Source organism: Gracilinanus agilis, chromosome 5 (assembly GCF_016433145.1).
Source record: "Gracilinanus agilis isolate LMUSP501 chromosome 5, AgileGrace, whole genome shotgun sequence".
NCBI lineage: Eukaryota > Metazoa > Chordata > Mammalia > Didelphimorphia > Didelphidae > Gracilinanus > Gracilinanus agilis.
In genome coordinates this window covers 171379721-171406427 of record NC_058134.1, presented here as the reverse complement: position 1 = coordinate 171406427, position 26707 = coordinate 171379721, and the positions used below count along the sequence as shown (strand labels likewise).

Sequence of the window (26707 nt, the reverse complement as noted above, 5' to 3'; positions counted from 1 at the left end):
CACGTCAACAGCTTCACAGGCTTGTTGTGAATCTTTAAAAACCATATGATCATAAGTTGCCTATATTATTAAAGTAAATAAGAAACAATCCCTGCAGCCAAGCAACTTAATGAACTTTTAACAAGCTTTGTATATGAGGCTCTCAGTGGTAGACGTGTACCTCAAGTTGGTGGATTCACCATCACTGGAGTTCTCCAGGAACCATAGGATTTGAGAATTGGAAGGATCCTCAGGGATCTAGTGCTACTCCTACATGAAAGGAATCCCCACTGCAGCAGACTAGAGAAATGGTCATCTAGTCTGTTTGAGGGGCAACTAAGTGGTCCAGTGGATAGTGTGCTGGGTTTGGAATCAGGAAGACTCATTTTCATGAGCTTAAAAAGCTGGTCTCAGACACTAGCTGCATGACTCCAAGCAAGTCACTTAACCCTTGTCTGCCTCGGCTTCCTCGTCTGTAAAATGAGGTGGGGAAGGAAATGGCAAACAACTCTGGTTATCTTTGCCAAGAAAACCCCAAATAGGGTTGCAAAGAGTTGGACACAACAAATGAGTGAAAAATGACTGCAAAGTCTGTTTCGGGCTCTCCAAAGAGAGAAGCTACCACTTCTTAAGGCAGCCCATTACACTTTTGAATAAATCTCATTATTATGAAGTTTGTCCTGACCTCTATTCCTAAATTTGCTTCTCAGTGACTTTTACCCGTTGCTCCTGGTTCTGCCTTCTGGAGCCAAACCAAATGAGTCTTATTCCCCCTCATCCACATGACAGCTCTTCAAATAGTTCAAAAATTGGAGTCGGCTGCCAGAATGCCTCCCCCTTCCATCTTCTCTTCCCCAGGCTGAACTTCAACCAATGCTCATACGACATGGACTTGGGGGCCTCTGCCATCCTACTTACCCTCTCCAGGTTCAGAAATGAACACAGAGCTCCAGATGAGGTTGAGATCAGAGTACAGAGAAAGTGTGCATATATCAAAGTAGCCCCAAATTGCATTAACTTTTTTGGCTTCCATTATTATACTGGTTCATGTCAAGCTTGGAGTCCACTTAAACCCCCATTTGTTTGTTTGTTTTTTCCAGACAAACTGCTGTTTAACTATGCCTCTACTTCCTTTTTATTAAACCCTTACCTTCTTACTTAGAATCTATACTAAGTATCAGTTCTAGGACTAAATGGTAAGTAACTTGCCCAAGGTCACACAGCTAGAAAGTATCTGAGGCCAGATTGGAACCCAATTTGGCCTGGCTCTCTATCCAGTGAGCTACCTCCATGCCTATATTTATTCAGTTTTTCTTTTACACCAATATAAGCCTTATATACATTGCTATTGAATTTCACATTACTAAATTCAACCCAGTGTTCTAGTCTGAATGTTTGTTTTTTTTAAACTTTACTTTCTATCTTAGAATCAGTTCTTTGAGGCACAAGAGTGTAAGGGGTAGGTAATTGGGCTTAAGTAACTTGTCCAACTAGGAAGTGCCTATACCTCTCTCTATCCCCTGAGCCACCTAGCTGCCCCATAACCCAGATGTTCTTAACTTGCAGTCCATGATCTTATTTTTAAAAATATTATACCAACTTCATTCCAACTTCATTCACTGGTTTCCTTTGCAATCCTCTGTATTTTATTTTATACATTTAAAAGTACTGTTCTTGAGAGGGCACTGTAGTCTTCACTAGATTGTCAAATGGGTTCATGAAACAAAAGAATTGGGAATCTCTGCTCTGGTTAGACAGGATCTTTTTGGATCCCCAGATCATCCTGGATATTAGCAACCTTTTCCAAGTCATTGATAATAATGTTAAACAACACAAATCCCTCGTGTACTCCTGCTATATTGATATCAAATTGTTACCTATTATTCTTTGAGCTGGTCATCCAACTAGTTAGGAAGTCACCCAAATAGAAACTGTTAGGGCATTGTAGAGGTGATTCTCACTGAATTATGGGTTAGTCTAGAGAATATAATGTAATATCATGAAAAAAAAAAAGTCCTGGATTTGAAGTCAACAGGCCTATTTTCGAATTCCAAGCTATTTTACTCCCTACATGATCTTCAGCAACTTCAAGTTACTTAATTTTTCTTGGCTTTGGTTGCTTTATCTGTAAAAGTGGTTGGAATGGATGATTTCTAAGGTTTCTTCTAGCCCCACACCCCGTGACTTCTGATGCCCAACTCAGAGGCTAAATGAAGCACCTTTGGGCCCACAATTGCCTAAATTCAACTTTGTGGTTTATCTAATTTAACAGAGGCTATGTTGTTTTGTTCCTTTATGAACTGCTAAATTGAACTGCTAAAGAGGTTTTCCTTAAGGAAAGTAGATAGAGTACTGTTATTTGTTCCCTGCTTTGAAGAAGGTCTGAGCTATTCCTTGCATAATCCTTTATTTTGGCTTCATGCATGGAAGCATTAGGACTGAAAGATAATTTATTGAACACCTCTCTCCTCATGTTGGAGACTAGGGAGACAGTACTTAATCACCATGAAATAAAGGCTTGAGGCAGAGTCTGTCATGGGCTTCCATCTGGGTCTTAGTTATTCTAAAGTTCAGATTAGACCGTCTGGTTTTTAGTGCCGTCTCTGCTATGGGAGTTAGTAGAGAATATGACATAAAAAGATGCCAAAGAATAGAAATGTTGCTTCATTCTCACAAAGCAGAGAATCATGGTCTCAAAACCTGGCCCACCTTCTGCCTCTCCCTCTTATTCCCTTAATCTTTCCCCTCGTTGGCCCCAAGTTCTTGCTTCATATTTGCTCATTTATTTCTGGCATAGGAGACCTAGGCAGGTCATCCAAAGGGGATAAGGTAGAATAGATAAGGTGTGGGGGGGGGAGAGGGGGGATAAATAAAAATTAACTTTTAGAGAGCAATAATATAATACCATCTTGAAAACCAGATTTTCTTCCTCCTCACATCTCTCCTTCACACACTTCATAGTGTTATGCTAGGGGGTTTGTGCTGGGAGGTTAAGTTAGTCTCTCACTAAAGTGGGGTAAAGTAGAGAGTTAACTGACTAAAGGGAAATACACACAGATAACATACAATAATCTGGGGAATAACTGGATAACAGATAGATGAACAAAACCAGGGAAACAGCTTTTCTTCACAGTGGGTTCTTGTTGTCAATAAAGGTATCTGGGAAAGGAGAAGATACAAGGAAGGTCTGTATAACCAGGTTTTATTAACAAAACTAGGACAGGAAATGAAGGGAAGAAGGAGAGACTACCATTTAGTTCCAAAGATTAACTGTCAGGGAATTGGAGATGGCTCTTTTAGTCACTAAAACTATAACAGACAATCTAGGGCAAGGGCTGGCTGGTCAGGGTTTAAGGCAGTGATTCCCAAAGTGGGCACTACCACCCCCTGGTGGGTGCTGCAACAATCCAGGGGAGTGGTGATGGCCAAAGGTGCATTTATCTTTCCTATTAATTGCTATTGAAATTAAAAAAAATTAATTTCCAGGGGGCTAAGTAATATTTTTTTCTGGAAAGGGGGTGGTAGGCCAAAAAAGTTTGGGAACCACTGGTTTAAGGGTATCTCACAAAGTTGTCCTTTGGCTATTGTCTAGATGTCTCATATTGTCCCAGGAACACAGTAAACAGCAAAATAATCCAATTGGGAAGTGAGGGAGATGGGATTTTCTGTGAATATCCACCAACACAGAAATATCCTTTCTCAACCTGCACCTTCATGGTCTTGATAGAAGCAAGGCACAACTCCAAAGTCCTGAGATCCCAAACACCACACACAGGCTCCCAGACAGTTGCTTACCCAGTCCACAACTGCCAACCAACAACTGCCAAATGCAGTCTCTGTGTGAAAGTGTCCCCTTTGCCAGGATTCCAAGTTTGGAATTCCTAGCTTCTGCCAGCTTGCCTGGCAAAGTCTGCTCTTTGCTAACTTAATCTTAATCTGCATTTTCTCTATAACAATAGACAGGCTTTTCAGTGGAGAGAACACTGGGCTTAAAAGCAAGAAGGTCCCAAGTTCAAATCTTGCTTCAAATTACACACTTATTGTGTGACCCTAGTCAAGTAAAGACCTCTTTTTGCCTCCAATTCTTCAAACTATCTCCCATAGTTATTGTGAGGATCAAATCAGGTAGTATTTTCAAGCTCTTTCCAAACTTTAACCTGCTACACAGATGCTGTTGTTACTGAGTCATTTTTAGTTATGTCTGACACTTCATGACTCCAGTTAGGGTTTTCTTGGCAAAGATATTAAAGTGGTTTGCCATTTACTTCTTCATCTCATTTTACAGATGAGGCAAACAGGGTAACAGCCCAGGGTCACACAACTAGTTAATACCTGAGACCAGATTAAAACTGGAGAAAAAGAGTCTTCCTCTTTCATCTCTTTAAAAGTACTATATTGTGGAGCAGGAACTGGTCCAATAACTCTAGAGAACAATTTGGAATGATTCTAAAAATAAATGACTAACATATACAGATACTTTAGAGGTCCCATTTTTAGAGGTCCCACTAGTAGGCATATCCTTCATAAAGGTGAAGGATACATTTGGGGCTCCTTCAAGATGCAAAGCTTCCAGACACACCACTTTTTGTAGTATCTTTGAAATAGGGAACAGATAAACACATTATGGTGTATGAATATGTTAAGAAGCAATTCTGATGATTATAGAGAAATGTAGGAAGGCTTCTCTGAACTGGCTCAAGGTAAGTAGAACGCAAACAGCATACACAGTGACTAAACCAATGTTAATGTATACCAACAACCAAAATCTAGACTAAATACCACGTAATTATAATGATCAAGCTTGACATCAAAGAAGAGATGGGCAACTGGACTCCTTCGCTCTGCTGTAGAGGTGGGGAACCAAGGTTGTTGTGTAGATCTTTCTGTTATTTTTCTTTTTTAAAATAACCTGCTTGTCTTTTCTTATGGTGCAGTGGTATATTCCATTACAGCCATCATTTGTTTTTATTCATTTTTTTTAATATATAAAATCTTTACCTTCCATCTTGGAGTCAATACTGTGTATTGGCTCCAAGGCAGAAGAGTGGTAAGGGTAGGCAATGGGGGTTAAGTGACTTGCCCAGGGTCACACAGCTGGGAAGTGTCTGAGATCAATTTGAACCTAGGACCTCCCGTCTCTAGGCTTGACTCTCAACCCACTGAGCTACCCAGCTGCCCCCTGTTTTTATTCATTTTTTAAAAATCCTTACCTTCTATCTTAGTAGAATCAATACTTTGTATTGGTTCCAAGGCAGAAGAGGGGTAAGAGCTAGGCAATGGAGTTAAGTGACTTGCCCAGGGTCACATAGCTAAAAAGTGTCTGAGGCCAGATTTAGACCCAAGGCCTCCCATCTTCAAGATTAGCTATCAATCTATTGAGCCACCTAGCTGCCTCCCTTTCATTTTTTTATTGAGAAAAAAATCTCTCTCTCTCTTTCTCTCTGTCTCTCTCGCTCTCTCTTACTCTCTCCCCCCCTCCCCCTCCCTTCCTCCCTCTGTTCCTCCCTTCCCTTGGGGGGAAAAAAGAAAAAATAACCTTTATATCAAAGGATATCCAAATAAAACAAATTTCTGCCTTGGCCACGACCAAAAATGTATCTTGACCCCATTGCCTCCATGCTTCATGATTAATCTTCTGGAATAATTAATAGTTGGTCATAAGATTGATCAGAATTCTTAAGTCCTTCAAAGTTGCTTGTCTTTACTTTTTTTTTTTTATTTGTTGTCAATTACAGTCAAAATACCCAGGCATCTCCCTCAGTCCGCTCTCACTACTGAAGAGTTGCTTATCTTTACAATGTTGTTACTGGGAAAATTGTTCTCCAGTTTCTAATCTCTTCCACCTTTCTAGTTTTGAAAAGACTCTCTGAATGTATGTGTTGGAGAATCCCTTGTATCTCTTTCAATGATCTGCTTACAGGTCATAAAAGGAAAGCTTCTGGAATGTATGAATTATCAACTTCAGCTACTTAGAACAGAATCTGTCCAGAAAGTGAGAGGAGGAAATGCCTCTAATGGCAGACAGCTGTCACAAAGCCCATGCATTTTATTTTGAAGAATGGTAGAGCCAACCTCAGGATTATACTCAGGGCTACTGACTGTCAAATAAGATCAATTGAAGTAGGAGGAACTGAAAGTCAATAAAAATGAGAAATATAGAGAGGAGAGAAAAGAGCAACAAACTGGAGATACACGGAATGTGATCAAATAGCCTTACCTATTACTTAGCATCTGAGGATATCATTGTATTAACACAGCAATATAATTATAAGATCATAGCTTTAAAGATTAAATGGTTTTTAGGGACAGCTGGGTAGCACAGTGGATAGAGTGCCACACACCTGGAGTTGGAAGGATATGGGTTCAAATTTGGCCTCAGACACTCCGCTAGCTGTGTTACCCTGGTTAAGTCTCTTACCCCTATTTACCCAGCTTTTGTCCTTCTGTTTTAGAGTTTTTTCTAAGACAAAATGTATTTTTTTTAATATGAAAGGGATTTTAGAGGTCATCAAACCCAAACCCTAATTTTATAGATAGTTGTGGATAACTAAGTCCCAGGGAGATTAAGTAATTTATCAAAGTTCACGTAGATAGTGAGTAGTAGAGGCAGAATTTAAACCCAGGTCCTCTGACTCAATATTCCATGCTCCTTTCATTGCATTATGCCAAAATATTGACTGAATCATGAAGAAAAAGTTAATGGCTTTTAGCATATTCTGTTTATTAAGGCATGGTCAACTAAAATGCATTTTTATAAATACAAATGTTAATATTTTTTAAAATTTTGATACCTAAGAGAATAAATTTCAGTTGTCTAAAAAAATAGTTCATGAAGCAAATCTAATTTCCCTATGATCGAGATAAATGAACTGTTAATGTAGTTTCTTTGAATCTCCAACAGTGTTAAGCAATGGTAGACACTTAATAAAAACCTAATTTAATTGATCTGACAAAAGGATCCTTTAGGCACACTTAATCATGCCTCATCCCCAGTGGGAGTGAAAACTAAATAAATGCTATTTGACATACTGAGTTTAGACATTGTTTTCAATAGAGTTAGAAAATAATTTTTCATTTTCTCTCTCTCCCAGATGGAGACAAAGTAATGTTTTCTATAATGTACTAGTTAGGCAACACTAGGTATTAATTTTTCTTGTTTGTCAATTATGAAATAGCAGGCCTTTTATCAGCATTTATTAGGCACCTACTATGTGCTAGGCAGTGTACTAAACACTTTACAAGTATTATCTCATTTGTGTACTTCATTTTGGTGATATATATCAAATAACTTTGAATCATCCTTATTTTCTTTCATAAAATGATTGACATGTTTAGAAAGATAGCTAGTAGAGCTGTCCATCTTTTTCAGTCAGAGTCAGAATTCACAGTCAGCTGTGAATTCAGCTTCATAAATAGTCTGAAACTCTCTCATTGAATGTAATTCAACTGTAGACCATATCGTTAGTAGTATAGTCTCTGGAGCAAGGGAAGTGATAGTCTGACTGTGCTGCAGTCAAATTCTATCTAAAGTATTATACTGAGGGCAACTGGGTGGCTCAGTGGATTGAGAGCCAGGCTTAGAAACAGGAGGTCCTAGGTTCGAATCTGGCCTCAGACACTTCCCAGCTGTGAGACCCTGGGCAAGTCACTTAACCCCCATTGCCTACCCTTACCACTTTTCTGCTCTGGAACCAATACACAATATTGACTCCAGGATGGAAGGTAAGGGTTTAAAAAATAATAATAAGGTATTATATTAAACTCTAGGTGGAAATCAGCCCTCAAATGTTTATCAAGTATGCCCTATGTGCTGGGCCCTGGAAGTACAAAAATCAGTCAATAAATGAATGTTTACTAAATGCCTACTATGTGCCAGCTACTGTGCTAATTGCTGGGGATATAAAAAGAGGCAAAAAAAGAGAACCTGCCCTCAAGAAGCTTAAAATTTAATGGAGGAGACAACATGCTACCAAATATATACAAAGCAAGGCTGATACAGAATAAATAGGAAATAATTAACAGAAGGAAGGCACTAGAATTAAGAGGAGTTGAAGAAATAATAAGAAAAAAAAATCTCTGCCCTTAAGGAGCTAAAATTCTAATGAGACACGCTACATACATAAGATGATACCTAAGAGATACGTCATTGTTGTTGTCATCTCATTGAACTCTAACTCTTTGTGACTCCATTTTGGGATTTTTTTTGGCAAAGATCCCCAAGTGGTTTGCCATTTCATTTTCTAACTCATTTTACAGATGAGGAAACTGAGACCAACATGATTGAGTGACTTGTCCAGGATCACACAGCCCGTAAGTGTCTGAACCCAGATTTGACCTGGGGAAGATGAGTGTTTCTGATTCTAAGCCCAGTGCTATCTCCTGCATGCTTAGCTGATGAGGCACAAGCAGCTAGAATGGCATTTTAAGAGATGTCTTGACAAATTATAGCAAATTTAGAGAAAGCTGATCTAGAAAGTAAAAGGACTCAAAACTTTACAAGGACGTTAGTAAATTGAAGGAACTGAGGATACTAACCAATTAATGACCATTTGGGAATGCCATATTGGGAGTGAGGGAATGAGGATTAGACTTGTGATTCATTGATAAAGGTAATAATAATAGCTAACATTTATATAACACCTTCCATATAGGTACTGTGCTACGTGCTTTACGAGTACTATATCATTTGATCCACACATATAATCACCTCATGAGGTAGAAGCTGTATTATCCCCATTTTACAGATGAGGAAACAGAGGTTAAATGACTTGGACAGAGTCTCACAGCTAAGTAAATGTCTGAAGCCAAATCTGAACTCAGGTCTTCTTGATTCTAGGCCCATTGCTCAAGCTCCCATACAGGTATAGGCTCAATGAAGATACTTCCTCTACTGTGAAGTTCAGAACTTTTTCTGCAATTTATAACCTTTGAGAGTAACCCTGCAGTACTGAGAAGTCGAGGTGCTTGTAAAGGATCACATAGCCAGTATGTGCCAGAGGAGGGATTTGAATTGATCTTCCTGACTCCAGAGCCAATTCTTTATCCACTCCTCCATAACACCTCTCCAGTTCAAGTTTACCATCTTCGAATATTTAAGGGCTCTCTTACAGAAAGGCAATCTGTAGAGTTCCAAAGGGCACAATTAAGAAAAATGAAGAAAGTAGAATTATTGAGGTCAGTAGAAGGAAGAACTTTTTAACATGTAAAGTGTTCTAAAACTGGGATGAGCTCCCCATCACCATAAATATTTGATGAAAGGGCAGATGACCATTTTTAGAGGCATCTAGGTGTCACGGTGAATAGAGCCCTAGTCTAGAAGTCGGGAAGATCTGAGTCCGAACCCTCCCTGAGATACTTACTCAGACACTGTTACCCTAGCTATTCAAGTCACCTCTCTCTGTCTTCGTTTTCTCAACTGTCAAATGGGAATAATAATAGGACCTACTTACATTTTTCAGAGTTGTTGTGAAGATCAAATGAGAGAATATTTGTAAGGCAATTAGCACTATCAAACAACTACTATGTAGTATATATTACATACATAGTTCAAGCTTCATAAATGCTTCCTTCCTTCTTGTAATAGAAAGAATTCTTACAGTGAAAAAGAGTTAGACCAGATGGCCCATCTAGTTCTAAGATGCTATGATTTTGCATTTTCTAAATTGGATGGTATTGACTATACCTGCAGTAGTTCAGAGAAGTGAAAAATCAGCCTGGGCTAGAGTAGTTTGGGTGCACTTGGGCTTCAGGGAGACTTAGGGCTCTATCTAGGTATTTTTTTTAAACCTTAACTTCTGTGTATTGGCTCCTTGGTGGAAGAGTGGTAAGGGTGGGCAATGGAGGTCAAGTGACTTGCCCAGGGTTACACAGCTGGGAAGTGTCTGAGGCCAGATTTGAACCTAGGACCTCCCATCTCTAGGCCTGACTCTCAATCTACTGAGCCACCCAGCTGCCCCCTTCTATCTAGGTATTGAAAAACAGGTAGGATTGGATGAGTGGAAAGGTGTGTCCCTTAAGCAATGTCTTGCTTTTCTTCTTTTTTAAAAATAATAATTTTACTATGTACAATGTTCTGATGGTGTTGCTCACTTCACTTTGCATCAGTTCATGTAGATCTTCCTAGTTTTTTTCTTAAATCATTCTTCTCATCATCTCTTATAGTACAATAGTATTCCATTATGCATCCCAGATCTTGTTCAGCCATTCCCCAGTTGATGGGCATCCTGTCAAGTTTCCAATTCTTTGCCTCCACAAAAAGTTGCTTTACTTAAGAAATGTTAAGACAGAGCCTGAATTAGAACATTGTAAAATGTTTACAATTGAATAGGAAATGCTACGTGTCCCATACTGGCCAGTTGCCTCCTTACCTTCCCCCAACCCCAGTTTAAAGGAATGTTTCCCTTTTGCAAGCCCATCTGGTTTTTTTTTCCTTCTGTACTCTCTGAAGGAACAGAATCTCATTAAAAGAAAAGCAAAAGTGGGTGCAGAAATGGCCCAGGCAACAGATGCTTAAGCTATGCTAATAATGGCAATTCTCTTTAGCAGACATGTGTTGAATCCTGGGAAGGAAAGGCAGGAAACTGATGCCAACTAATACTGGAGTGAAACCCTCCTGGGGAAAATCAAGCATGTTTTCCCAGCAAAGAAAAATAATTTATTATTTACTTTTCTGGTTTGTTTGCATATACATTGAAAAGGCAGACCCAACACTTTGCACCAAAATCATTGTTTTTGCACATAGCCTCTCACTTCAGACTCTAAGGAAACACAACTTAAACAATGAAGCATTGATGGAATTGGAGGCTTTTTATTCCTTCAGTTATGATGGCACCTCCTCCGTTTTTAATTGATGCAAGCAGAATTTGCTCAGTTTAGTACTAAGAAGATGAAATGTTAACTATAGGCAACATTTGTCAAAATAGGAACTTTGATAGATGATAACTTATGTCAAATGCCTAAAAAGGTATCATGTTACTACCAGGATATGTGCATCAGGGAGCATAATTGGTTAAAAGTGAGGGAGAGGGAGGAGTGTTTTCAAATTGAGTAATTTTCCACAAAGCCTTTTATATTCCATCAAGGAATCCATCTTGTTAGTCTATCAGTCTTATCATGATGGACAGAAAGTATTGGTATGTTTTAGGCTACTATTGAGCTAACAAGCAATTCATTTATACAATTTTCAGATTGAATAAGGGAAAATTTATCCATAACTCTTGTGTCAGAGGCTTGTTTCTTATTCAAATACTTTCAGGACACTTTCGAGCCCTGTCATTTATTGCATTTAATTTCCTCCTGTCCCATCCAAGTAGAATCAAGAAGTTTCAGTATCTTTGACACTTCCGTACTAGTGGTGATTTTTAAGTTCCCCTTAAATACACTCAGGTTCACAAGGCTTCAAACAAAGGACAGGTTTATGTATGTGGCAAAAGACTCACAACTGAGTGTCAATATGGAAGGGAAGAGAGCTAGAGGATGATAATTTCAGGATATGGCTGGGTCAATGATAGAATTTGGGGGAGAGAGGAAAGAGAATGAGCATTTATTAAGTATCCTCTATGTACCAGACACTGTGCTAAGCAACTTTACAGATCATATTTCATTTGATCCTCACCACAACTCTGGAAGGTTGTTGCTATTAATGATCCCCATTTTACAGTTGAGGAAACTGAAGCAGGAAGGTTAAGTGACTTGCTCAATATTATATCACTAGTAAGTGTCAAAGGTCAGATATGAACTCAGATGTTCCTGATTCTAGGCCCAGTGAGTACTCTATCCATTGTACCACTTAGGTACCTATATCTAGCTTAGCACAGAGGAGATGTAGAGAATGGGAAAGAAGCCAGAAGAAGAAGAATGAATTGAATATTACAGAAAGAAAGAATGAATAGTCAAGCAGGTTAGGGAAGGTTAGGTGGAGGATATCAGATCAAATGTATATGTGAAGAGATTAGTTTTGGCAAAGAAACAACCATTAAAAAAAGGCAGGGGATGGGGTAGAATAAAAAGGGAGAGAAAGGAGCCTATAATGGAAACTAGTAAAACTACTTTTCCAGTTTGCTTACACATTATTTCCCATCAAACACTCTACAGTTTAATTGACTGGACTTCTTACAGTTCTTCATTCATTTGTCATCTCTATCATTTTTCAGGGGCTGTCCCCCATGCCTGAAATGTATCCCCTCCTCATCTCTGCCTCTTAGAATGAATAGCTTATTTCTAGACTCAGCTTGTGTTCAATCTTCTACATAAAACCTTTCCCAATCCCCCTACCTGCTAGGGTCCTAACCCCCATCATCTTGCATCTACTTTCTAGATGCCTATAAAACAGGGCAAGCCTGCCCTGTTTGCTTCCAGCAGATCATGTGTACCAGCTAAGCACCTCAGTGCTCTGAGAATGATTAAGTCCCTGGTTGCTTTTGACTGGCCACAGGTCAGTGCTGAAATACTCTTAATATTTAGGGTATTATAAAGCAATATCTTTTTTGACTACCTAGCAGGAAGAGTCAATGACACAGGAGACCTTGAAAAAGAGAATGACTCTACCTATTCCCTCTCTTCCTTAAACCTTCTGGTGTAACAAGTAGCTGGCTATTACATGTATGTATATATTTGGAACATAGTGGGTACTTAACAAAATTGTGCTGACTTGACTACATGTGTATATATTTCCCCTTGGAGAACATCCAAGCCAGTGACTATTTTTGTTCTTGTCCCCAGTGCCTATCAGATAGTACATGCTTAATAAATTCTTGTTGATTGATTGAATGAATAATGACTCATTTGATTTTTAATAGCATGAATTTTTGATGGACCTAGTCAGCCCAATTTTGGGATCTCTTCCAGCAATACTCTAGGACAGTGATGGTGAACCTATGGCACAGGTGTCAAAGATGGCATGCAAAGCACTCTCTGTGGCCACATGCACCACACTGCTCCCCCTGCCCCCAGAGTTTATTACTAGAAAGGGAGAGGGACTTGGGCAGAGCTGCTCCCCTCCCCCACTCCACCATGCCTGATGACATTTTTTCACATCACTTACCCTTCTGCCCAATATCCCAGTGGGAATGCACAGGGGTTAAGGTGGGTATTTCACAGGTAGCAGAACTGGAGGGGAGAGGTGCTGGGGCCACTTTGTCCTCTTTCTATATTCACTGAAGACATTCCTCACTTCATCCTCTCCTCCACCCAGCAGCCTGGTAGGGGTGCTTCCCCCTTCCCCTGTCTGGGGAAAGAGAGTTTGGGGGGGACAAGATAAGGAGGGGGCAGGGCTTAGCACTCAATTATGGAGTGGGGCAGGGCATGGCACTGGTCTCAAAAAGGTTCACCATCATTGTTCTAGCTTGGAGCAGAAGGGGATGAAGTAGATAGTGGAAAAAGCTGAGCAATAAGGATTTGCAGAGCAAGAATAACAGAAGGACAAAGGGACAATTGATTCAAGAGTGGGGAATGATGGCTTCTTAAAAGGGTTAAATAAGGTGTCAAGACTGGGAAGTAAATTGAGAACAAGAGTAGTAGACCACAAAGGACTGAGTGCCTGGAGGTTGAGATGAAGGTAAGAAGAGCTAAGGAGGAAGGATGCTGTGAGAGAAATGGAAAGATGGGAGTTTATTCAGAGAAGTGAAATTTCCTTTGTAATCTTGGGTAGAGCAAGTTTTATGTGAAGAGGAAGTCTGCAGTGTGATTATTATGCAGGTACATATACTTTATCATTCTTATTCAATAATACAATGCATTCCTTGATGATAAGGTCTAGGTTTTATATCTCTTTTTTTGACCCCTTAATCCCAAACTCCTGCTTTAAATAAGTATCTTTCAGGAAGGAGTTACAAAGGTGCAGGATGGAGAGAGGGGCTCTTCAACTGCTCTCTTACCACCTGCTTTTTGGACAAGAGACTAAAAGTAGTTGCCTTTTACATAAATTCAACTATAATTAACATGGAGCCAGCTGGAACTTGGTTTTTTATTTATTTCAGAAAACTTGGGACTTTTCTCTGACTTCATCTATGGACTGCTGGTTGGATCCACTAAGAGTGATTTCTTTTAAAAAATCTCTTGAGACAAATTTACGGTGACTTTAGAGTCCCTGTACTGATTCTATCATGGGCAGGACCCTGAGCACCATCCTGCAAGAGACTAGATTATTTACAGTCTTCTGTTCCTTTGCAATTGCATGGGTATGCTAAGGCTCATTCTGAAGTAGCTGATGGAAAAGACAGCTTAGACATCCTCACAGAAGACTTGTTGGCTTTTAGGGACGCAGATACATAGGACGAAAGACAAACGAGCTGGAAAAATATGATGGCTGTTACATAATAACTTAATTTAGCATAATTGCTACAGTAAACTAACGGGGCCTCATAAGAGTTCTTCTGTTATTATAGCGTTATGGTTTCCAAGAAAAATTATGCATTACTGAATCACTCGTGATTGGCCATTGTGGAATTTTATATTAACATGCATTAAAGATCTTCTGCTTTATGCAATATGACAGACATTTTGTGTAAGCTACAGTGGATAGAATTCTTCCCCTGGAGAAGGGAAACAATATTTAATATCACTAGGCAATGGCATACCTAGATCAAATGCCAGATATATACTTTATTTCTTTTCTTAATATACACAGTTAAGAGCTATATTGCCAAAAGAAAAGCAGCTTTATTATTATTATTATTATTATTATTATTATCATCATCTTAAACCTTTACTTTCTTAGAATCAATGCTAATTATTGGTTCTAAGGTAGAAGACCAGCAAAGGCTAGGCTGTTGGGGTTTGCACCTAGCACAGTGTCTTCCACTTAGTGGGCACTCAACAAATGCTTGTTAATAATAAAGCTGCTGGGGTGGCTAGGTGGCTCATTAGAGAGAGTGCTAAGTCTGGAATTGGGAGGACCTGGGTTCAAATCTGGCCTCAGGTGTGACCCTGGGCAAGTCATTTAACCTCTACTGCCTAGCCCTCAGCACTCTTCTGCCTTTGAATTAATGACTTGATTCTAAGATGGAAGGTGAAGGTTTAAAAAAAAGAGAGAGAGAGAGAAGAAAGTGAGGGATAAAATGCAAATAATTCAGGTTAAACTTTAAAGTATATCATGTGTACCTTTTTTTTTTTTTTTTTTGCTTTTAGAGCTAATTACTAAACATTCGCCAGTACACCACTTGGACCAGCAATCTAAAATCCCTTTATCTCACACCAGTTAATGATGCCAATTACAGGTACTGAGATCAGATGTCAAATAAACCACAGCCATGACAAGCAATTAAAGTTTCCTAAGTTCAAGACAGTAGACACTTAGGAAATTCTTTATAGTAAGTTCTTCTCCTAAGAGGCTGCAGTAGATGGAGCGAGAGACAGTCAGAGGATCTGGGTTTAAATGTAGCATCTGTTACGACCTTGTGATCTTGGGCAATTCGTTCATTTTCCTGATCTGTAAGATGAAAGGATTGGACTCGTTGGTTCCTAAGGTCCTTTCCAGCTCTAAATCTGTCATTTTACAAGGACAAAAAGAAGCCAAAATGATCTTCTCTTCCATTCATTTCCCTTTAAGCAAGACTGCATGGCTACCTCTCTCCTATCATTTTTAAAAGGGAAAAGGGGCCCCTACAAGTCTGGTGGGTTGTCCACTCTACTGTTTTAACAATCTTCCTTAATTTCTGCATAATGTACTTGTTTCCAAGTCACATGTCCATTTTTTCCCTGCCTCTGCCCTCTGCAGATAGAAGCATTCCGATGTAGTACAGAGCTGAGTTAGAAGAGGCACACACTAGGGTATTTAATACAAGAAGAATCTTTCTTAGAATTTTGCTAAGGACTTCTCTTTGGAAAAGAAACATCAGATAACGAAATGAACCAAAATAACACTTTGAGAAACAAAACCTCACTTATCCAAAATCTGGACATTTTCGAAGATGGATTCACATTCTCTTATGTCTGCCTTTCCCATTATATGTACTTACGTTCTACCAAATGCTCATTATGGCAAATATTTAAGTATCAAGTCTCTCTGTCCTGGATTCCTTTGGCTGCCTAAAGCTTACATCAATATGTGCTTAGTGGTTTCTAAAGCATGTTGTTCCCCTCCCTCCCTCTTCCTTTTCTCTGTCTCTTTCTATGTCTCTCTCTGTTTGCCTATCACTGTCTGTCTGTCTCTCCCACTGCCCCCTCCCAGCAAGAAACAAAAAATGGGCGAAATCAAAATTTTCCAGGCATTTACCCCCTAAATAAACCTCACTAGAATAAATGGTTTTTACCCCTTTCAGTTTGCAGGAAAGCTTGCAGCCAGGAAAAATGTCACTAAGCCTTCTCCTTCGTGAGCAATATCAGGGTGGTGGTGTGCCCTCTGGCTATGTGAGCCTGAAGAATTAGGTTTAACAAAGTTGTATTTCAAATCTTTAATAAATTTCTTATTTGCCCACAGCCTAATTCCTTGGAGTTTAAGGGGCCTGTTGATTCCTGCTTATTTGTTTCATTAAAGCAGACTAGGGCAGTATCTTTGATAAAATTGAGCTTTACAGAAAGATTTATGACTTGGTTTCTGCGCATGCTCTTCCACTGACTGCAAATCCCCAGGTTTTCAAGCCCCTGAAGTATTTACTTCCCAGCTTCCAGAATTAAGCCCATCTGCTTTCCCCCATCTTGGTCACCACTGACTACTGCCAGTTGAGAATGTCTCTCCTGCCCTTGTCCTACTGTGGTTTCCAAAACCCAAATCTTGTCCCCCACTGTATTGTGTGACTAGCACACCCCAAATAATTTTTACAGGTTTTTACATCTAGCTTTATAAAAAATTATAGAAAAAACAATCACAGATGATCAGAACTAGGAGGTACTTTCAAGATCATGTAGTCTAAATCCGAGGAGTAGCTAGGTGGCACAGTGGATAGAGTGCCAGGCCTGGTGTCAGGAGGACTTGAGTTCAAATCTGGCATCAGACACTTACTGTGTGCCCCCCGGGCAAGTCAAATAACCTTGCTTGCCTTTTCCTCTTCTGTAAAATGAGCTGGAGAAGGAAATGGCAAACCACTCTGGTATCTTTGCCAAGAAAATCCCAAAATAGGATCACAAAGAGTTGGATATGGCTTAAATGACCAAATAGCAATAAAAAATATGGTAAACTATCCATCTGTCTGGGAAGGTAGAAGAAGGGATATCTGTTGTCCTACTATTTTTGATATTTAAGGAACTGGGTTCCTTTCCTTCCCCTGCCATCTTCAAAAGTTTGGAACGTTTGGCATGTTCTATGCCTTCCAATTGCAAATCTGCTCCTCCCTTGTTTATGCCTCATCTGTAGGGCAAGAATGCAAGGGAATAGGAACAATGAAGACATGGAGGCATTTATTCATCTGGACCTCAGAAAAGAAAAGCCAAATATCCTGGGTTCCCTCATTTAAAACAAGGATATTCACAGGAGCTCCTGACCCTTTTCTATGGCAGCCCACTAAGTTGTTTCAGTTAAATGCCAGATCCAAAGAATCCAATGCTTCAAGGAAATGTGATTTTTGTCAATGTGGGTGCTTTCCCTCCCAATGAATCCAGGAGTCCTTCCAAACTTAGTAGGTCACTTACAAAAATGAACAACATGGAAATATGTTTTGCCCTGATAACACATGTAAAACGTGCATTGGAGAGGGAAGGGAAGAAGGGAGATAATTTCCATCATATAAATTAAGAAAAGTTGTGTGGAAATGTGTTATTACATGTAATTGGTAAAAAATAAAATAAAAATGTTTAAAAAAGTAATTTCCATAGATTAAAAAAATGGTAGTAAGAGGTCATCATCCATCCTGTTGCCAGACTGCTAAACATCTCTAGCCTGGTCCTGATACAATACACAGAGTCTGTCGTGGCATCTGTACTCAAAGCCTTTCCCTTGTGCTCAGCTAGCATAGCCTTCTAGAATCTCAAGTAACCCCTACCCATGGTGAGTTAGGACTTCCAGAGGAGGATGTCCATGGGCAATAGACCAAACATTGTCATTTGATACTGAATCGGACTATTACCCACTCACTATTTACACTTATTAAACACCTACTGTGTACAAGGCAGAGAGTTAGGTCTTGGGGATCCAAAGATGAAACAATGGAAAAGTCATTTTCTATTCCTCAAGGAACTGATATTCTCCTGAGGCATACAACATGTCAACAACTAAGTAAACACAAGTTAATTGAAGAGGAAAACAGTATGATCTAGAAAAATGAGGAAAGGCTGAATATGTGTAAACAGCTGAGCTTAGCTTTGAAGGAAGCTAGGGATTCTATGAGGACTCAGGGAGGAGAGAGGGAGCATTGAAAGCATGAAGAGAAGCTTGTGCAAACTCACACATGTGGGAAAATGGAAGACAGTTCCAGGAATGGCAAGTAGGTCATTGGGGCAAAAAAAAGAGAGTGCCTGCAGCAAATAATATGAAATAAATCTGGAAAGATAGGCTTGGAAATAGATTTTGCAACATTAAATAGCAGAGTGAGATCTGTTTTTCATTCTAGAAGCATTAGGGAGCCACTGAGGATCCTTGAGGGCAGGGAGTGGACTATGTCATGGTGACTTTAGGAAGATAATTTTGGCAGCTCTGTAGAGGATATATTAGAAAGGAGAGAAATTGGAAGTAGATCATGCCCTGGGGAGTTTTGGAACTCCCACGCTAGGACCATGCTGTCTTAATTGGTGAGTGCTTCAGTCTAACTTAGCCCATTTACTATATGAAGACAGCTTCAGACCAATCAAATCATACATCCTCTTCCACCCATTCTTCTGTGTCCTTTCTGCTTCTTGATATCTGCTCTTCTCCCACATGCCTCTCTTCTCTAACTTCTAGCTCTTGCCCTTATCCCCTGCTTTCCACATCTTGCTGTAGAAACAAATATTAAACCTATACTAATGCTTCTGGTATGCCAATCCATCCCTTTTTGGCTACACTCACTGTTCCTGTGACTTCTCAGATGAGAAAAACCTTCTCGGGAAGATCAAATAAGATAATATTTGTAATGCACTTAGGACGGTTCCTGACACATAGTAGGTGCCTTAGAAATGTTTCCTTCCTTCCCATAACATGGAAAATTAGAGTTGTGCTAAATAAGTGCATTTTTTTCACTGAGTATCAAACACTGGGACTTATATCTTCTTACTATTTAATTAACTAAAATAGAATTCATATTGATCCTTTTACCTAGAGAATGTATGTAATACTTTCTGAAGTTTTCTTTGTGGCTTTAAACATTTTTTGATCAAATTTAAAAATCTCCTTTGTTCTCATCAAAATGCAAAATCCATCTCGCTTGTGATCCAGCTCTTTCAGATCCTTGTCACACTGTGTCTTTCAGGCTCTGTGGTTATCCTCCCTTCTATGATGAAAATGACTCCAAACTTTTTGAGCAGATTCTCAAGGCGGAATATGAATTTGACTCCCCTTATTGGGATGACATCTCAGATTCTGGTAAGTAGCCAACCTTCCTGAGGGTTCAGACTTGCCATTTTCCTGGCCAGCCACTTGTTGCCATTAGGGCCCCATCATTTCTGAGGATCTCATTAAAATCCACATGTACTACGCATTCCCCAAACCTCCGGGAGAGCCTTGTGCAAAGCCGAGAGTAGGCTTGTCAAGGGAAAAGCCATCACTAAGGATGTACTGATCTGGAGTTTGCTAGAGGGAATTATTCCTTCTTATTAAGTGTCTTAGATAAAGTAACCAAAGGCAGTTAGGTCACACAGTGGATGAGTACTGAAATAAAGTAAGGATGAGTCACCTTCCTGAGTTTAAATCCAGTCTCAGACTCTTGGTGGCTGTGCAACCCTGGGCAAGTCACTTAACCCTCTTTGCCTCAGCTTCCTCATCTGTAAAATGAGCACTCCAGTATCTTTGCGAAGAAACACCAAAAAGGAGTCATGAAGAGTCAGGCATGACTGAAATGACTGAACAACAATAACAAAAGTAGCCAGACCTATTAAAGATCTAAGTTGCCCCTTCTCCAAGAACTCCAGCTAGAATATTTCTCCTCCAATAATTCCAGGTTGCCCCTGCTTCAATGACTTATTCAGAACTTACTCAGTTCATTATTTGGCATCCAGTCAGCATGCATTTAACACACCAACTGTATATAGGGCCCTAAGCTAAGTTCATCTAGGATCCATGGGGAGTTTCCAATGAAGATGAAGTGGCAAAGTCTAAAAAATTAAAGAGAGTAAAAAGAAAGGATTCACTTCTTGCCCAAAGCAGTGGCCAGCCATGACTGCACCAGGTTTGCTGACTTTTGTTGTGAAATGATGTAACTCACCCGCTTGATGCCACATTATTCTCTGAATCTAAAACAGAGGTGAGTTGGCAAACCATAACCTGCCTTCAGAGCCCACAAACTAGTGTTGCCCACAAGCCCTGATTTAAAATACAGAATGGTGGAGCACATCACTAAACAGCTTTCTGCTAATGTTCCTTACAAAGCATGACCACCATTGTATATAGGACACCGGTAATGACATTTTCCATTCCACTGAAATTTGGCAAGTTGATTTTACAACAAATGAGGATTTCTGTAATTCTTTTCTTTGAGCAAAAAACAATGCAGTCTTATGTAGAGAAGGTTCAGTTCTAGAAGGAAAAGAATGTGGCTTCTAGTCCTTGCTCTGCCATTGACTCAATGGATGATCCCTCTAATGCCTGTTTCATAGCTGCTCCTTTCTCAGATATTGGTACTGTGTAATTTGCAACTGCTGCCAACTGTGTGATTAGAATTTAGAAAGCTTAATGTCATAAATATGATCCTAGTTTTTGGTGGCATCATGGAGTCCCATCTTTTTAAAAAGCCTTACTTTCCATCTTAGAATCAATACTTTGTATTGGTTATAAGGTAGAAGAGTGGTAAGGGCTAGGCAATGGGGGTTAAGTGACTTGCCCAGGAAGTGCCTGATCTTAGATTTGAACCCAAGACCTATCTGGCTCTTAATCCACTGAGCCACCTAGCTGCCCTTATGTAGCCATATTTTAAGGTACAAATCAGATTCACCAATTCTTTTTCCCCAACAGCTAAAGATTTCATTCGGAATTTGATGGAGAAAGATCCCAATAAAAGATATACGTGTGAGCAGGCAGCTCGGCACCCTTGGTAAGAAAAATCACACTGTAGAAGATAATAATTGCCAAATTCTTTTTCACTACAGTAGTAATTGGGAGATCTCAATTATGGAATCTATAGGTTATCATCATACCTTATCATAACCAAGATTTTTATTCTTCTCCCTAAGCCAAATCTTGACTTCCTTTCCCCCTCCACCCTCTGTACCCCCTCTGGTAGGTGTTAATGAGGAGCTAATTGGCTAAAAAGCAGCAAGAGAAACAATATCCACTTCTTGGACAATCAGTCCCTTAGCATTAACTTGCATTCATAAAACCCTGTGAGACTGACAATATATGACACTATTCCCAATAGGTAGGTAGCAAAATGGATGGAGCACCAGGCCTAGAATCAGGAAAACCCAAGTTCAAATCCAGCCTCAGAGACTTACTAGCTCTGTGACCTTGAGCAAGTCACTTAACCCTCTTTGCCTCAGTTTCCTCACCTGGAGAAGGAAATGGCCAGTATCTTTGCCAATAAAACCTCAAGTGGGGTCACAGAATTGTAAGTGACTAAAATATATGAAAAGCAAATTCCTATTTTGTGGATTAGAAAGCTGAGGCTGAGAAAGATGAGTGACCCGTCTGTGACCACATGGCTAGTGTCAGAGACACTCAAACCCATCTTCCAATTCACCAAACCAATGCTCCTACCCCTGCAAAAGTGGACTATTCAGGCATATGTTCCCTGATTTAAGTAACCCTGATATATGGAAATCTGAATGAACTCAGAAAAGATTTTTTAAAAAGAGATTGTTATTCACTGGGCAAAAAAGGATTTTTCAGTCTACAGTAAGAGTCACCTTAGGATTCCTTAAATAGTGCTGTGCCGTACTATATTTATAATGTAAAGGACATATAGTTATAGAATCCATCTGTCCTATAAGGAGCAATTCCCTTTTAATTACATATTCATTACCTATATTGATAAGCCCTCACAAATTTCATCAAGACTAAAAGGTTTCAAATATGGATCAGGCGACAAAATGTAGCATCTTTCTAAAGGCTAATTTATCAAAATATGGAGACTCATCACCAACAGTCTGGCCACTGGTGATGAATTCTTTGGCTCTGGATATATAAGGGAAAAAAAAGAAAAGCAAAAAATGTCCTCTAGTTCTATCTGTCCATCTCTTTTTTCTGTTTCCATAGTGATGGTGCTAGGATGGCAGAAAGGGAGGAAGGGAGCTTAATTTAATTTTAAAACATCTATAAACATTCATTTAACTTGAAATTAAATCCCTTTGTTCAAGGACAAATGAGTCCTTAAGTACTATGAGAACAACATAAGCTTACCCATTTTCTTGCTATAAATTGTAATAGAAAACATAAAGAAATGATAGCTAAATGTGTAAGGAGGTCTTACAGGTTCTCCTCAGAGAGGCAAATGAAGAAGTTGATGGAGTTGTTTCTATCATGTACCCAAAAGCAATGAAAACTATCAATTTTATTATTATTCTATATGAAAGGAGGAGCAGGCTGATATTAGAAAAATCTAGAAGACTTACATAAACTGATGGAAACTCAAGTGAATGCAATGGAACCAGGAGAATGCTGTACACAGTAACAGCAATATTGTATGATGTCCAACTGTAAATGATTACTTAGCTATTCTGAGCAATACAATGATCCAAAATAATCTCAGTCTCATAATGAAAAATATCATCCACCTTCAGAGAATGAACTGATTGAGCCTAAATGCAGATAAGAACGATTGATATTTTACTTTCTTTCTTCATCTTTTTTAGGGTTTTTTTTGTTCAAATTCTCTTCCACAAAATGACTAATATGGGGAAATGTTTACATGATTGCACATGTAAAATCTATATAAGATTATACACTATCTCAAGGAAGGAGGAAGGAAGAGACAGAAGGTATTTGAAACTCAAAAAAAATAAGGATTTAAAAAGGTTTTTACATGTAAATGGGAAAAGTAAAATATCTGTTCATGGGTCACTTAGTCATCTCACCTTATAGTGCTAATGATAGGCAAAAGCAAAAAGACCACCAGAGAAATAACTGAAACTTCTATGCTAGGATCATTTGTAGAGAAAAAGCAGAGAACATCTACAAAGAACTTAACTGTAGACCGTGTCTCTGCATACCTTGACACTTAATGAGCTGGTGTATAAAAGTAGACACTGTGTAGGATATCAAATAGATAAAGAAATAAGTATTGGAAAAATTATTTAGGATTAAGAAATGAATCAGGCTTGGAGTTGCCAACTGTAAATTCTTAATAGCAAAGAAACTGAGCTGATGGAAGCTTGAGCTTGGAAGCTTTAACTTCAATGTCTTATCAATCAAGCGTCCTGGTGTATTTTTAGTTGGAAGAGCATAGACTTAGTGAGGAATCAATAAAAATTATAGAACTGACTATTACAAGATAGGAAATAACAAATATGACATCATTCATTTCAAAATTAGTTGTTTGTGATTAGCTGTATTAGCTATTGATTAGAAGTAAAAATTATTAAAAATTAAAAGCCAAAAAGAAGGAACTGTATGAAATTAATTTTTTAATTTTAATTTTTTCTGTTACATGTAGAAACACTTTTTGATATTTTAAAATTCAAATTTTCTCCCTCCCTAGTCTCCCTTACCCCAAGCAGTGAATAGTATGATATAGGTTATACCTGTACTTTTGTGCAATACATACTTCTATATTAATCATATTATAATAGAAGACACATATCACACATATAATAGAAATCTCATGAAGGAAATATAGTGGAAGATGTCCTGCTATGATCTGCACTCAAGATTCCAACAGTTTCTGCTTTAGTTGTGGATGGCATTTTTATCATGATTCTTTTGTGATTATCTTGGAAACTTGGTTTCCTGATAATGGTTTAGTCCCTCACAGTTGATCATCATATGATATTTCCATTACTGTGTATAGTATTCTCCTGATTCTATTCAACTCACTTTGCATTAGTTCATACAATTCTTTCCAGGTTTTTCTGAAGTCATCCTGTTCATTGTTTCTTATAGTACAATAGTTTCCATTACGACCATACACCACAACTTGTTCAGCCACTCCCCAAGTGAGAGATACTCCCTCAGTTTCCACTTTGCCACTGCAAAAATAACTGCTAAAAATATTTTGATGAAAGTAGGTCCTTTTCCTTTATCTCTGCTCTCTTTGATGAGTCAAAAGGTATGTATAGTTCTATGGCCTTTTGAGCCTATTTCCATATTGCTCTCCATAATGATTATATCAGTTCACAGTTCTACCAGCAGTGCATCAGTGTCCCAATTTTCCCATATTCCTTCCATTTATCATTTTCCTTTTTGGTCAAATTGGCTAACCTGGCAGGTATAAAGTGATATCTCAGAGCTATTTTAATTTGCATTTCTATAATCAATAGTGATTTGGAACATTTTTTCATGACTATGGATAATTTTAATTTCTTCCTTAGAGAACAGCTAGTGCATATCCTTTGACCATTTTTGTTGTCTCCTCATTATTGTTTTCTTTAATGAAATTATTAACTGTTTCTATAATTTGTTCTTTGACATAAGGGTTCTTTAGGATAAAATTATTTAGTTTCCAATTAATTGTTAGTCTTTCTGATGCCCTTTGTTGATTTTTAGTTTTTCTTGGGTTATCATCTGAAAAGCATGCATATAATATTTCTGCTTTTCTACATTTGAAATGTGAGGTTTTTATGAACTATTTTGTGGTGGATTTTTGTGAAGGTGCAATGTACTTCTAAGGAAAAGGTATATTTCTTTCTATTCCCATTCAGTTTTCTCCAGAGGTCTATCATATCCATTTTTTTCTAAAATTCTATTTACCTCCTTAACTTCTTTCTTGTTTGTTTTTTGGCTGGATTTATCTACTTCTGAGAGAGGAAGATTGAGGTACTCCAATAGTAACATTTTATTGTCTATTTCTTCCTGAAACTTATGTAACTTTTACTTTAGGAATCTGGACACTATGCCATTTGGTGCATGTATGTTTAATATTGATGTTACTTCATTGTTAATGGTACCTTTTATCATGATGTAATTTCCTTCTTTATATTTTTTGACTAGGTCAGTTTTTACTTTTGCTTTAAGAACATAATTCCTCCCCCTGATTCTTTTTTTAGCAGAGTCATAGTAGATTCCACTCCAGCCTCTTACTTTAACTCTTTGTGTGTCTCCCTGTTTTAAATGTTTTTCTTGACAGAATATTGTAGGGTTCTGGTTTTTAATCCATTCTACTATCCTTTTCCTTTTTATGGGTAAATTCATTTCATTTATATTCATAGTTATGATTACTATTTGTGGGTTTCCCTCCATCTTATTTCCCCCCTATTTATTCTTCTCTCTCCTTCTTTAAGCCTTTCCCTGTTGACAGATGTTTTGTTTTTGACAACCCCTTCGCCAATTCACCCTGCTTTGTCCCATTCTTCCTTCCCTCCTACCCTTTAGGGTAAGAGTTTCTATAGCAGACTGAGTATGGGTGTTATTCTCACTCTGAGGTAGTTCTGATGAGAGTAAGGTTTAGTCATAGTCACCACCATCCATCTTCTCTACTGTATTTGCCATTTACATACCTCATTATAAGAGGGAGTTTACCATCTTCTGTCTCTCCTTTTCTCTTCTCTTTATGTGTTCCTCTTTCCCATCCTCTCTTAGCTTCCTTCCTTCTTTCTATGTATATTCCTTTTCATTGCTCTAATAGTGACAAAATTCTTAAGTATCTTAGGTACTTTAGGTATCTTGTGTGCTTTAGGTATCTTACCTTTTTTCAAGTATCATAGATATTTTAATTATTTACATTATCATCTTGCCATATATAAAAGTATTCTATTCAACCTTATCAAAACCCTTAAGTTTTCACATTTCCTTTTTATGCTTCTCTTGATTGCCTATTTTGCTCATCAATTTTTCTTCTTAGCTGTTTTTGTTGATCAGGAAAGTTGTAAATTTCACTCTTTCATTAGACATGAGTTTTTCCTCCTGGAGGATTGGTGCTCAGTTTTGCTGAAGATATAATTCTAGGTTGTTGTCCTAAATCCTTTTCCTTTTGGACTATTATATTCCTTGCCTTCTGGTCCTTTAATGTAGAAGCTGCTAGGTCCTTTGTAACCCTGATTGTGGCTCCTCACTATTTGAATTGTTTTCTTTTGGCTACTTGGAGTACTTTTTCCTGTGCCTGAGAATACCGGAATTTGATTACAATAGTCCTGGGGTATTTTATTTTGGAGGCTATTTCAGGTGGATATTGATAAATTCTCTGAATTTCTATTTTCTCTCTTTGAAGATATCAGGTCACTTTTTCTTGATAATTTCATCTAATATGGTTTCTAGGCTTTTTTTATTGTGACTTTCAGAGATTCCAATGATTCTTAGATTCTTATATCTCCCTGGATCTATTTTCCAGATTGGTCATATTTTAAATTTTCTTCTATCTTTTTCATTTTTAAAAATGTTGTCTTATTGTTTCCTGATGTCTTATGGTTTCATTACCTTTGATTGTCTAATTCTAATTTTAAGAAGTTGTTGTCTTGGGGGCAGCTGGGTGGCTCAGTGGATTGAGAGTCAGGCCTAGAGACGGGAGGTCCTAGGTTCAAATCTGGCCTCAGACACTTCCCAGCTGTGTGACCCTGGGCAAGTCACTTGACCCCCATTGCC

At 38.5% G+C, this 26707-nt stretch overlaps 1 protein-coding gene across 1 annotated transcript in view; it reads left to right on the top strand.

Annotated features, from left to right (window-relative positions):
• Positions 1-26707, top strand: part of CAMK1D (calcium/calmodulin dependent protein kinase ID) — a 484315-nt gene that overhangs the window by 445024 nt on the left and 12584 nt on the right. The window contains exons 7-8 of the mRNA XM_044677707.1: positions 19296-19408; positions 20993-21071. Coding sequence (XP_044533642.1) covers positions 19296-19408; positions 20993-21071 — 192 coding nt within the window. The remainder of the gene's footprint in view (positions 1-19295; positions 19409-20992; positions 21072-26707) is intronic.